Here is a 13,468-nt window from a genome sequence, read left to right on the forward strand (position 1 = left end):
GTACAAAATCCCTATGTATTCTTCACTTGGGTTCCTTAAAGGTTATCGTCTTAATCATTCTTCATTTTCTCTCTACCCACACACTTCTTCCCCCAAACTGTCTGCACCTAAGTGGACATGAATGTCTCTAAAAGTTCCCCATGTCCTGCTATTATGCTTTCAGGATCAAGCAGCACTGATTAGTAAAGTCAGTAAAAAAACCATTAAATGGCCAGAAGGTAAAGGTAGAAGAATAGGTAAGGGAATGAAGGTGGGACGCCCACCTGCTCAGGCCCAGGCCTGAGACCAAAGGGGGACAAGAGCCTGGCTGTAGGTTCAGGCCTGTGATGGCTTCTCCTAGAATAGGCACAGCCCGGGGCTTGGGCTTGTCACTGCTGCTTTGGCACTGCCCACCAGTGTCTGGCACTGGGTGAATGAACTGCTTAATCTTGGCACATGCCATTTAATGCCAGACTGACTGGGCACTTCTGGTAGGCTCTGGAGCCTGGGAGATTAGCAGGTGAAATGGACCAATAGTTCTCAGAAAAGAGGCAGGTGTGTTTGGGGCATGTGTGGAGGACGGGGGTGGCTGGAGGTGAGTGGAAGTACAGTGAGTCAATTCCACCCTTGGTGAGAGCCAGCAAATATCTCTCCCCACCCCTCCCACTGCCCTGGTTTGTTTTCCCTTTAGAAAACAGTACAGGCTGAGCACAGTGGCTCATGCCTGTAATCCCGGCACTTTGGGAGGCTGAGGCGGGCAGATCACCTGGGGTCAGGAGTTTGAGATCAGACTGGCCAACATGGTGAAACCCCATCTCTACTAAAAATACAAAAATTAGCCGGGCGTGGTGGTGGGTTCCTGTAATCCCAGCTACTTGGGAGGCTGAGGCAGTAAAATTACTTGAACCCTGGAGGTGGAGCTTCCAGTGAGCCAAGATTATGCCACTGCACTCCAGCCTGGGTGACAAGAGCTAAATTCTGCCTCAAAAAAAAAAAAAGAAGAAGAAGAAGAAGAAGGTGGCAGCAGTACAGAGCCCAAGGCAGGTGGAGGACAGGTAGGATGGGGCATAGGGAGAGAGGAAGCCAGGTACCTTTTCCAGCACCTCCCCTGGGTACAATGGGAAGGGGTCCTGGGCCAGCCGGATCTCGAGGTCAGCGTGGCGAAGCCGAACTTGCCCTGTGACATCAAACAGGACCAAGCCCTGGGCATCCCGAGACACAGGGTTGGCCACTGTGCAGTAGTGACGTGGGGGGACGGTCACCATGCGCATAGGGGCAAACAGTACCCTGCAGGAAGATGAGAAGAGGTGTGAGGACCTGGGATCAGGTCTCCACTACCAAAGGGGACACCAAATGAGAGAGAAACCTCTCTATCACCCAAGCGAGGGCCATTCCTGCTTGGAAACGGAGGAGGAAAAGGACCATCATGCCAGCCAGACCACTGGGCCCCCACATCCCTGAGGCTCCCCCATAGCCCAGCCCCCACACCCACCTCTCATTGTCCTGCCGGATGTAGGTCTTTGGCCCGACCTCCACACGGGACACGTTGCTGTTCTGGTCCAGCACATGGATATAGTGGTATGGGGGGATGCGGATGATAAACTCTTCAGTTGCCATGGTGACTCTTAAGCCCAGGGCTCACCAGAAGATGACTGGTAGGTGAGGGAGAAGACACAGGATGAACCCAGGCAGCCTGGGATGGGGCAGTCATGGGTCTGGAGACAGACTCTGGATGGGATACGGCCCTACCTCCTCCAGCCAGGTCACTGCACCCTTCCCTGTCCGCATCCACATGCTCACCGCTCCCTGTCTTCACCCCACCCAAGACGACACAGCCCATCCTGACCGTAAAGAATGGCTTGACGCAGTGAACCAGAGGCCCTGGGTTCCTTGCCGATTCCTTTCCCTTGCTCCCATCAACTACTTTCCCCTACACTGCCACCAGCACTGCAAAGAGCTTCAGATCAAGGCGCTCCCAGTTTCTAAGGTGGAGAGATACAGCAAGCTGGGAGACTGCGGAGCCATGGAGGCAGTGACATGGCCTTGTCCAGCACGCAATGGGCAGCTGCTCTGAGGAGCTGCCTGGCTCCTCCAGAGGGAGGCAGCCCTTTATTTCAGAGAATCCTGAGGCCCCAGCTGTATTCAAACGTCAGCCCACAGCCAAAGAATATCTGTATGCCTCAGGTAGTCCAGTGGCTAGGATTCAGCCATAAACAAACAAAAGGAATGTTTGCATGAGCTGTGTCTATGCTCCCCCCCACCGTTCTTACGCTGTAGTAATCCTGGGCTGAATGTGAAGACCTAGTCCACTGCTCATGAAAGGGATCCCAGACGGCACTGAGGTTTCCATAGAACCAGTTGCATTAGTAACACTGCAAATCACTCTGGCCCCTTCCTCCCCAGTTCTCTCCCACCCTTAGCTCCTACAGTTGTGAGCAAGGGTGGGGTGGAAAGGGAGAAGGGGGATGATTGATTATCATGTTCCACCCATCCCATCCCACCTGCTTCTGAATCCTGAGTGGTTTCACCCAGTGCTTGGCCTGTTCAGGAATGTTACATGCCCTTACTAAGCCCCACCCTTGCCCCCAGCAACCCTTGGACTTTGGACAAGTCCCTTTGAGTCACACAAATGGGACCAAGTTCACTAGGTGCTCTAGGGCCTCATCCTTAAGAGACTCAGGTCAGACTTTTTTTTTTTTTTTTTTGAGACGGAGTCACCCAGGCTGGAGTGCAGTGGTGCGATCATAGCTCACAAAAGCCATGCCTCAGCCTCCTGGGTAGCTGAGACTACTGGTGCATGCCACCATGTCCGGCTTTTTTTTTTTTTTTTTTTTTTTTTTGAAATGGAGTTTCGCTCTGTCACCCAGGCTGGAGTGCAGTGGTGCGATCTTGGTGCAAGCTCCGCCTCCCTGGTTCACCCCATTCTCCTGCCTCAGCCTCCTGAGTAGCTGGGACTACAGGCGCCCGCCACCACGCCTGGCTAATTTTTTGTATTTTTAGTAGAGATGGGGTTTCACCGCGTTAGCCAGGATGGTCTTGATATCCTGACCTTGTGATCCACCTGCCTCAACCTCCCAAAGTGCTGGGATTACAGGGGTGAGCCACTGCACCCAGCCTTTTTGTTTTTTTTGTAGAGACGAGGTCTCATTATGTTGCCCAGGCTGGGCTCAAACTCCTGGCCTCAAGCAATCCTCTTGCCTCTGCCTCCTAAATGCTGGAATTACAGGTGTGGGCCATCACACCTGGCCGATGAGGAGCCTCTTTTGTCTGGTGGTGGCCTCAAAAATGTCTGGCCAGGACAGGTGCAGTGGCTCATGCCTGTAATCCCAGCACTATGGGAGGCAGAATGAGACTCTGTCTTAAAAAAAAAAAAAAAAAAAAAAAGTAGTTCCTCATCAATTCCACCATCTACCCAGCCTCTAACCCCAGGTGAAAAATACAAGTGAGGGGAAGAAGGGAGTGGCCTGGCCGAGGACAAACAGGCAGGAGCCACAAATTATAGAATCAAGGCTGGATACAGCCCAAGAGGAGTTACACTTGAGCCCCACAATCTGTAAAATTTCAACTTTTTGTTTAGAAATTGTGAGTCTTCACAAAATCCCAATTCCTGCTTCACTTGAAGAATTAGAAGACCAGCAATACAGCCTATAGTCAAGCAGCAGCTGCCCCATTTAGATGGAATACAAGCTTTCCCACCTACCACAGTCCCCACCACCCCCTGCTGCCTTACAGCCATGCCATTGCACTGCCCGGCTATTGTTTAAAAACCCTTTAACTTGGCTGGGCACGGTGGCTCACGCCTGTAATCCCAGCACTTTGGGAGGCCAAGGCAGGTTGATCACCTGAGGTCAGGAGTTTGAGACCCAGCCTGGCCAACATGGCAAAATCCTGTCTGTACTAAAAATATAAAAATTAGCCGGTCATGATAGTGGGTGCCTGTATTTCCAGCTACTAGCGGGGCTGAGACAGGAGGATTGCTTGAACCTGGGAGGCAGAGGTTGCAGTGAGCAGAGATCGTGCTATTGCACTCCAGCCTGGGCAACAGAGCGAGACTCCATCTCAAAAAACAACAACAAAAACCCTTTAACTCAGCAGTGTCCAATGATGAGGAATATTCTAAATCTTTCTACAATGATGGGGAATATTCTAAATCTGTGCTGTCTTTGGACTAGCCACATCCACATGTGGCTCCTGAACACTTAAAATGTGGCTAGTGGCTGGGCATGCTGGCTCATGCCTGTAATCTCAGCACTTTGGGAGGCTGAAGCGGGCAGATCACGAGGTCAGGAGTTTGAGACCAGCCTGGCCGACATGGAGAAACCCTGTCTCTACTAAAAATACAAAAATTAGCTGGGCGTGGTGGCACATGCCTGTAATCCAGCTACTTGGGAGGCTGAGGCAGGAGAATTGCTGGAACCCAGGAGGCAGAGGTTGTGGTGAGCCAAGATCTCGCCATTGCACTCCAGTTCTGGGTGACAGAGCAAGACTCTGTCTCGGAAAAAAATAAAATGTGGCTACTGCATCTGAGGAACTAAATTTTAAAATCATTTTTTGAGACAAGGTCTTGTTCTGTTGCCCAGGCAGGAGTGCAGTGGCACAATCATGGCCCACTGCAGCCTCAACCTCCAGACTCAAGCGATCCTCCCACCTCAGCCTCCTGAGTAGCTGGGATTACAGGCACGTGCCACCATGCCTAGCTAATTTTTTCATTTTTTTTGCAGAGACAAGGTGCTGCTATGTTGCCTAGGCTGGTCTCAAACTCCTGGGCTCAAGCAATCCTCAGCCTCGTAAAGTGCTGGTATTAGAGGTGTGAGCTACCATACCCAGCTAATTTTAATTTAAATGGCCAAATATGGCTGGTTGATCCCATATGGGACAGTGGAGCTCTCAATAGTTGAGACCCAGACAGGGACAATGAATCCTTCAAGGCCACAAGCTAGTGGTACTGTCGGGACTAGAACCCTGGTGGAATGCCTGGTCCTGTCTTTCTAGGGAGGCCTCACAGTCCCGTGGTTCGGGGCACCTATTCCGACCCAGACTGCCCGGGCCTACAACTCTGATCGGCTGTTTTCATGTTTTTATATAGTTTCCTCACTGCCTTGCCTCATTCTGAAAGAGGTTAGTTTGGGTTTGTTTTCCTGGCACACTTTCCACATCACAGGGAGGTTATTCTGCTGCTCATTCTTTCATCTTGCAACTTTGTATGAGATCTGACCTTGATATTTTTCTGTTGCTCATTTTTGCTCAAAGTTACTTTCCCTTGGCTTGGAGGAGGGTGGCTTGTCTAACCTCTTCTGCGGTTTGGGAGCACAGGGGTTTGCCTTCCGATCTCCTGGCTCTGTTCTTCTTGCCACTCTTATGGGGACCTTGTCTTTTCTTCCTATTGCCCCGTCCTGCTCACCTTTGATTCTACCCCTCAGTTGCTCCACAATACGGGGTCCTGTTCTGGAAAGTCCAGAGGGCTGGGACTCCTAGATCTGGATTTTGTTTTTTTTTTGAGACGGAGTCTCACTCTGTCACCAGACTGGAGTGCAGTGGCGCAATCTCAGCTCACTGCAACCTGCCTCCCTGGTTCACACCGTTCTCCTGCCTCAGCCTCCCAAGTGTTGGGACTACAGGCGCCCACCACCATGCCCAGCTAACTTTTTGTATTTTTTTTTTTTTAGTAGAGACGTGGTTTCACCATGTTGACCAGGATGGTCTCAATCTCTTGACCTTGTGATCCATCTGGCTCTGCCTCCCAAAGTGCTGGGATTATAGGCGTGAGCCATTGCGCCCGGCCTTTTTTTTTTTTTTTTTTTTTTGAGGTAAGGTCTTATTTTGTTGCCCAGGCTGGAGTGTAGTGATCACAGCTCACTGTGCAGCCTTGAACTCCTCAGCTCAAGGGATCCTCACATCTCAGCCTCCCGAGTAGCTGGGACTGTAGGTACGTACCGCCACGCCTAGCTCATTTTTAACTTTTTGTGGGTATAAAGTCTCTGTTGTCCAAGCTGGTCTCAAAATCCCGGCCTTAAGCAATCATCCAGCCTTAGCTTCCCAAAGCACTGGGATTACAGGTGCTTTGGGAAGCTAAGGCTGGAGCCACCATGCCCAGCCAGGATGCCTGGATCTTGGTTCTCAACCTTATGGGATCAGTAATTTGAACAAGTTCCTTGACCACCCTGTGCCTGTTTCCTCATCTACAAAATGAGAATGGATATCATCATCAACCGAGTTAGCACATATAGCACTCAGAACAGAGCCTGGCTCTTCATCTGCACTCTGACTGCAGAGGAGGAAGAGTGCCTGAGGCCCAACTTTCCTATCCAGTGAGGGATCTAGGGAATATAACCAGTGCCGGGGGCTCCCCGCCTGACCTGGCATGCTGGTTTAAGCCTCAGTTGTTTACTGGTCAGTGGCAAGTCTTGTTTCACCCCAGCTGCAGGGATGGAACAGCAAGTAGGGGTTTCACTGCCAGGTGAAGCTTTTTCCACTGCTCCCTGGGAGGGTCCTCTGCAGGGCCGAAACCTGGCCAGGAAACCAGATGGGAGAAGAGGAAGGGCTGGGGCTGTGAGCGGAGGTATGGACAGGGCTCTGAGGCCCCCCAGGGAAGATCTGAACTCTAGAAAGCTGTGCAAGGTTGGAAGCAGGCGCTGGGAACGCCCTCCATTGGCTCATCAATGGATGATCCCCGCCACGCCCCCCCACAGCTGAGGCCTCTCCACCATCTGCCGCCCCAGCTGGACCCAGTCAGGTGGGCTGAACGCCTCGCCCAGCTCAGTGACTCAGCAAGAGTCATCCTCACGGCTGGACTCCTGGCTTGTTCTGAGGCCAAGCCCTCAGCAACTGTCCCTGCATCAGCACCAGGACCCCACCTCACCTCCCTGACCACCCACCTGCCATGCCCTAAACCTGGGCCTTCTGCCTAGACCACCTGCCAGGTTCACCCAGGACAGGTCTTGCCTTCTACCCTCGCCATCAATGGAGGTGAGCCAGGAAAACCCTTTGACTCAGGCAGCACGTTGGTGACAAGTCTCAGATTGAGGTTTTTGTGGTTTCCTTCCAGATGACATGCGCAGTTAGAGCATTTTACTTAAAATAGATCAGGGCCCTCAAAAGACAATAGCAAGGATTGTGTTGACCTTTGGAAAGCTCTGCCCAGCCCTCAGGCTTGGTCCCTGCTCCCCAGATCCACTCATCCACCCATCTTCCTTTAGTCCCTGCTTCTGAGACCTGCCCTAGTCGGCTCTCAGTGTAGATGCCCAGTCTTGCCTGATCACACCTCCCTCAGGGGTCATGAGGCTCCTGCAAGAACCACAGCCAGCTTTCACCCCAAATCCCACCAGGGTCTCTCCCACCATGAGGGTAAATGGACAGGAACTAAATAGCCTGTCCAAAGCAGAAACCAGGTTCATTGTCTAGTTAAAAGAGGGGCTTTTGCCTGAGAGAGGTGGCTCACACCTGTAATCCCAACACTTTGGGAGGCTGAGGGTGGGAGGATGGCTTGAGGCCAGGAGTTCAAGACCAGTTTGGGCAACATAGCAAGGCCCCATCTCTTTAAAGAAAGAAAGAAAGAAAAAAAAGCGGGGTGGGGGAGGGAGACCGGATCACAGACTCTTGGCTCAAAAGTAAACTTCTGCTGCAGCAAAACTTAATAAACGAGTTATGAGTCACTACTTCCCGGAGATCTTCAGGGTCAACTGTGAGTAGCTGATATACTGAGTTTTTTGTTTTTTGGAGACAGTCTCGCTCTGTCGCCCAGGCTGGAGTGAAGTGACACAATCTTGGCTCACTGCAACGTCCACCTACCTCCCAGGTTCAAGCAATTCTCATGCCTCAGCCTCCCAAGTAGCTGGAATTACAAGCACATGCCACCAAGCTTAGCTAATTTTTTGTATTTTAGTAGAGATGGGGTTTCACCCCAGGGTGGTCTCAAACTCCTGAGCTCAGGCAATCTGCCTGCCTCGGCCTCCCAAAGTCCTAGGATTACAGGTGTGAACCACCACTTGCGGCCGCTAGTGAGTGTTAAATAGCAATTGACCAAGTGACCACACTGCCTACCAAGTCTGCAGTGAGCAGAGTGGCACCACCTGGAGGCTTGTTAGCAATGCAGCCTCTGGCCCCACCCCAGAGGCACTGAATCCATCGGCATTTTAACTTGACTCTCAATGACTTGCACATACATTAAAGTCTGAGCAACTCTGGTCTAAAGCAGAGACTCTTGGCCCAGGCTACACACTGGTCATCTGGAAATCTGTTGTTTTTTTTTTTTTGAGATGGAGTTTTGCTCTTGTTGCCCAGACTGGAGTGCAGTTGTGCCATCTTGGCTCACTGCAACCTCTGCCTCCCTCCGAGTTAAGCAATTCTCCTGCCTCTGCCTCCCAAGTAGCTGGGATTACAGGTGTATGTCACCACACCCCACTACACCTGGGTAACTTTGTATTTTTTTTAGTAGACAGGGTTTCGCCATTTTGGACAGGCTGGTCTCGAACTCCTGACCTCAAGTGATCCACCCACCTTGGCCTCCCAAAGGGCGAGGATAACAGGCGCGCGGCCTTCTGCAGATCTTTTTTAAAGCTACCCGTCTCCGGTGATTCTGTTTAATTGGTCCGGGTGGGGTTCATGCATTGCTATTTTAAAAAGTTCTCTCTCTGACTCTTAATATATATCCAGGATTGAGAGCCAGTGGGAAAATGTCACTCCAGCAGGTTTTATCACTGCCAGCATCCTCCTGGGCCACTTACTAGCCTCTGAGCCTTCCTCTCCAGTGAAGTGAGAAAAAAAGTGACTGTTGACCAGGTTTGGTGGCTCCCGCCTGTAATCCCAGCACTTTGGGAGGCCGAGATAGATCACTTGAGGCCAGGAGTTCAAGACCAGCCTGGGCAACATAGGGAGACCCTGTCTCTACAAAAATCATAAAAAATATTAGCTAGGTGTGGTGGTGCACACCTGTGGTCCCTGCTACTTCGGAGGCTGAGGTGGGAGGATCGCCTGTGCCTGGGAGATCAAGGCTGCAGTGAGCCATAAATGGAGCACACGAATACACTGTAGCCTGAGCAGGAGTGAGGCCATCTCAAAAAAAAAAGAAAAAAGAAAAAAGTGACTGCTTCAAGTCAAAGGTATGAGAGACTGGAAGGTTTCTGGTGCACAGCAGGAACTGGGAGGAGGATAAAGATCAGTTCCAGGCCAGGCACTGTGGCTGTAATCCCAGCACTTTGGGAGGCCGAAGCAGGAGGATCGCCTGAGCTCAGGAGTTTGAGACCAGCCTGGTCAACGTGGTGAAACCCCGTCTTTACTAAAAATACAAAAATTAGCCGTACATGGTGACAGGCACCTGTAGTCTCAGCTACTCGGGAGGCTGAGGCAGGAGAATTGCCTGAACCCGGGAGGCAGAGGTTGCAGTGAGCTGAGATTGTGCCATCGTAATCCGACCTGGGGGACAGAGCAGAGACTGTCTCAAAAACAAAAACACAGCTCCGATTGCAGGCTGCTCATCAAGGGCAGGGAATTGCACTCATTCTCCTCCAGCCCCTTCCCTTACCCAGGTCCAAGCAGCCTCCTTTATCTCCAACCCCAGGGCTCTTGCTCCAGGTCGTCCTGAGGTTGGAGGTGAGGTCGGTGACCTGGCCTCGCCCCCAGACCTTCCCACAGCTTCAGGTTCAGGAAAAGGCACATGAAGTTTGGTATAAACAAGGACACGACTTCACGGAGTTTCTCACTGATTTAAATATTGTAGTCGTTAGAGAATGGGTCACATGACTCAGGAATTGCCAGCAGCCTGTTTTCACCCAGCGGCTTCCTGGTTTACCCTCTTTAGGAGACCATTAATGGAAATTGAGAATCTGTCTCATGTAAGTTGTTTTTTTTTTTTTTTTTTTTTTTTTTAAAGCAGCAGTTTTAGGAACTATTCTTCCCAAGGAAATTGTTTGTGAGCTCCAGCCTAACTGGGCCACTTTGTGGGAAGGGGAGCAGCCTGGTGGCCTTTGGGAGGTGAGGGGGAGACAGAACAGCTCAGCCAGCCCAGACCTCCACTTGTCCTCCCTCCTCCCACTCCTGCCAATTAAGACCAGTCACCAGAGGCAAGAACCTCCTAGATCAGAAGCGACCCAGGAACCAGGCTTCAGAACCCCGATCTTCTAAACTTGCCTAATCATAGAACTGAGCTATAATTCTTTAAAAACAAAACAAAAAAACCACACACACACAAAACAGAGACAAGGGTCTCATGTTGCTCAGGCTGGTATGGAACTCTTGGCCTCAAGCCATCCTCCCACCCAGGCCTCCCAAAATGCTGGGTGCCTGAGCCACCGCACCCAGCCCTGGGCTGGAATTCTTAATCCCGCTCCTGCTGCTTTTTGCAGGCCTCACTTCTGATCCACTGGGTCTAGGTTTCCGGGAGAGAGCCTCTTTCCCTGTGTTCTAGGCGAACGCCCCCCAGTAACAACTCCCATTTCCAATGAGCTTAATCTGTGCCAGGCAGTGTTAAGTGTCCTCTAACTCATGTTATCCTCACAAGAACCTGGAAGTTAAAAAACTTGCCCACGAGCACACAGTTATCAAAGGATGGAGCCGGAAGTCTAACCTGGGTATGACTGTAGAGACCACAAATTAGGAGGCAGTGGCTTCTCATGTAGAAACAGGAAGATTCTAAGCCGAGATCAAGGACTAGAGGACCTGGGTGGGGTGGGGTACTGCCCAGATGGCCCCAATGGCAGTTCAAAGGTGAGTGTTTCCTATAAGCTGGGCCAGCGCCCAGCCTCTGCTCCCCCAGAACCTGGGAAGGCAGCACCCAAGATAACCTGAGCACCCCGTTACCTTGGAGCCCTGAGGCTGTCTCTGGGCCACCCACTCAAGGTGGCCCCCCTACCTGCTCAAGGCTACAGAGGGCTGTTCTGCCCAAACAGCCACACCCCACGGCCAACCCAGTGCTGTGTGCCAAGGGAGTTTCTGAGAGAGCCACCTGATACCCCACGTGACAGCCGGCCTTTTCCCCCATCACCCAGGGGCCACCCAGGCAGAGAGTTGAGAACACAGGGGCCATCAGCCTATCACCCCCATCCCCAAGTGTTTTGCTCCCAAGGGACAGCTCTAAGATCCCCAGAATCTCAGGCTGGTGGGTCCAGTTGAGCATCCTAGTTTTCACTTTCTCCTCCCAAAAAGGAAAGAACCTTGGCCACTAAATTCTACACCTTCTGGAAATCACTCTAATGACTTCCTGAATGATTGACGGAGGCCAACAGCTGGCCCAGCCCTGCATGGAGCAGGAACAAACCCTTATCTGTCATAGTTAAAGGCCCTGAATGGGGACAGATCACATTCTTGGAGCTCAAGGTGACAGGTCAGAGCTCAAGTCCCAGGACAGTGCAGGCAAGTAGAGCAAACACCGATCTAGCACTAAGATGGGGTCTGAATGACCCTGTAAGGTCCCCCACCTGATTTCCCATGTGGGACCCTGAAGTCAGAGAGAGGCCTGAGAGTTGCAGGGGGCTGGGGGACAGTGTTGGTGAGTTAAACTGCCTTTACTTCAAAACCCAGAAAACCCCAACTATTGGAAAGTGAAACCTCCCAAAGCAAAGCCACCGCCCATCCTCCTTCCCCGGTCTGATTGACATGTTTTCCCTACCCCAGCAGAAGCCAGCTCTTGAAAGCAAGACAGGAATAAAGAGAGCCTCAAGGGATACAAAGATCTGCCCGATTTGGGGTTTGGGGGGGCTAGTACAATGTACTCACATCTAGAAGTGCAGCTAGCTGCAACCAACGCCTCGGATGGGGAACTCTCACCCAGCCTGGGGGATCACTTCCCAGCAGGGCAAGGCAGGCCAGGCTCAGGGGTGGGGCTTGGGAATTAAAGAGCCCGTGCAGCCGGTTCTCATTTTATCCTCCTGGCTGCCTCTGCTGCAGCTGAGAGCGCACTGCTCCCTGCGTGCTCGAGTTTCTGCCTCGGAGCCAGCTGCCTGCACTGGAGTGGGACTGGGAGGGCTTGGAGGGCCCGAGATGGGGCAGGTGCTACCTGAGGGCGCCTCTGCCCATCTGGCATTCATTTTCCAATCTGGGTGAATACAATTCTGCCTCTCCCTTGAAGTGGGGCCTAAATGTTGAGCTCCAGCTCCAGCCCCTCCTTTTAAGAGATGATAGCTCTGCATCTTTTATTTCAGACTCAGAAAATTCAGTCCAGGTCTCCGAATAGGTGTTCAATAGAAAAAACACACACACACACACTCACACACTCTCTCTACAGGTGTTCAATAGAAAACACACACACACTCTTCCTCTTTCCCGCAATGTGCTGTTTGGGAGCTTGAGGTTTTTCTCTTCTTCCCAAGTTTCTCAGTGTCTGTGCTGGGGCAGGAGGGCCCAGGCCCCAGCAGGTACAGACACCGCACCCTAGAGGCAGGAGCAGTGGGAGTCAGTACTTCCGCTGCCGAGGAAAGAGACTACTTCCGGAGGATCGGAGTGGGGGGCTGGCAGGGCTGGGGTCTTCTGAGTCCAGGCTGAAGAGGTCTCTCCCGGTACGAAGGATCTGCTCCTCCAGCTTCTTGTGTCTCTTCATGTCCGACAGCACTTTGTCCAGGCGGGCCTCCCGTTTCTGGCTCCGGGCTGAGCTTCCTGGAGAAGGGGAAGGTAAGATACATGGAAGGGATGGAGGTGGTGTGCACCAGACCTGCCTGGACTTCACTCATCACTTGGGGAGTTGGTTAAACATGCAGGTCCCCAGGCCTCTGTCTTGGAGGACCTGAGGTTCAGGGTTGGACCTCAGAGAGAATGAGCAGCAAAGATCTTGAATGACAGGAAGGCACAGGTAATGTGAAGACCAGGGAGACACCAGGCAGGCGAATGGCAAGGGTAAAGGCCCCAGGACAAGAACAGAGTTCTGTTCAAAGAAGAGTGCAGGCCGGGCATGGTGGCTCACGCTTGTTAATGCCAGCACTTTGGGAGGCCAAGGTGGGCGAATCACGAGATCAGGAGTTCGAGACCAGCCTGGCCAACACAAAAAATTAGCTGGGCATGGTGGTGGGCGCCCGTAATCCCAGCTACTCGGGAGGCTGAGGCAGGAGAATTGTTTGAACCCAGGAGGTGGAGGTTGCAATGAGACGAGATCGCGCTACTGCATTCCAGCCTTGGTGACAGAGCTAGACTCCATCTCCAAAAAAAAAAAAAGAGTGCAGAGAACTGGAGGTGGCAGGAGAAGCGCTTGGATTCTCCTTTGACATGCTCTTCCCTGGCAAGATGGAATCCCTTGGAAAATTTTAAGTAGAAAAGTGACATGAGGCCGGGCGCGGTGGCTCACGCCTGTAATCCCAGCACTTTGGGAGGCCGAGGCGGGCAGATCACGAGTTCAGGAGATCAAGACCATCCTGGCTAACACGGTGAAACCCTGTCTCTACTAAAATACAAAAAATTAGCCGGGCCTGGTGGCGGGCACCTGTAGTCCCAGCTACTCAGGAGGCTGAGGCAGGAGAATGGCGTGAACCCGGGAAGCGGAGCTTGCAGTGAGCCGAGATCGCGCCAC

The 13,468-nt window shown here is 52.1% G+C and overlaps 2 protein-coding genes across 2 annotated transcripts in view; both read right to left on the reverse strand.

Annotated features, from left to right (window-relative positions):
• Positions 1–11,919, reverse strand: part of MVP (major vault protein) — a 29,327-nt gene extending 17,408 nt beyond the window's left edge. The window contains exons 1-3 of the mRNA XM_017881387.1: positions 11,689–11,919; positions 1,472–1,631; positions 1,071–1,266 (exon numbers count right to left, since the gene is read on the reverse strand). Of these exons, the coding sequence (XP_017736876.1) occupies positions 1,071–1,266; positions 1,472–1,596 (321 nt within the window). The 5' untranslated portion in view covers positions 1,597–1,631; positions 11,689–11,919. The remainder of the gene's footprint in view (positions 1–1,070; positions 1,267–1,471; positions 1,632–11,688) is intronic.
• Positions 11,920–12,077: 158 nt separating this feature from the next.
• PAGR1 (PAXIP1 associated glutamate rich protein 1) overlaps positions 12,078–13,468 on the reverse strand; it is a 6,275-nt gene continuing 4,884 nt past the window's right edge. The window contains exon 3 of the mRNA XM_017881397.1: positions 12,078–12,564. Coding sequence (XP_017736886.1) covers positions 12,365–12,564 — 200 coding nt within the window. The 3' untranslated portion in view covers positions 12,078–12,364. The remainder of the gene's footprint in view (positions 12,565–13,468) is intronic.

Source organism: Rhinopithecus bieti, unplaced genomic scaffold, assembly GCF_001698545.2.
Source record: "Rhinopithecus bieti isolate Rb0 unplaced genomic scaffold, ASM169854v2 scaffold_13243, whole genome shotgun sequence".
Lineage (NCBI taxonomy): Eukaryota > Metazoa > Chordata > Mammalia > Primates > Cercopithecidae > Rhinopithecus > Rhinopithecus bieti.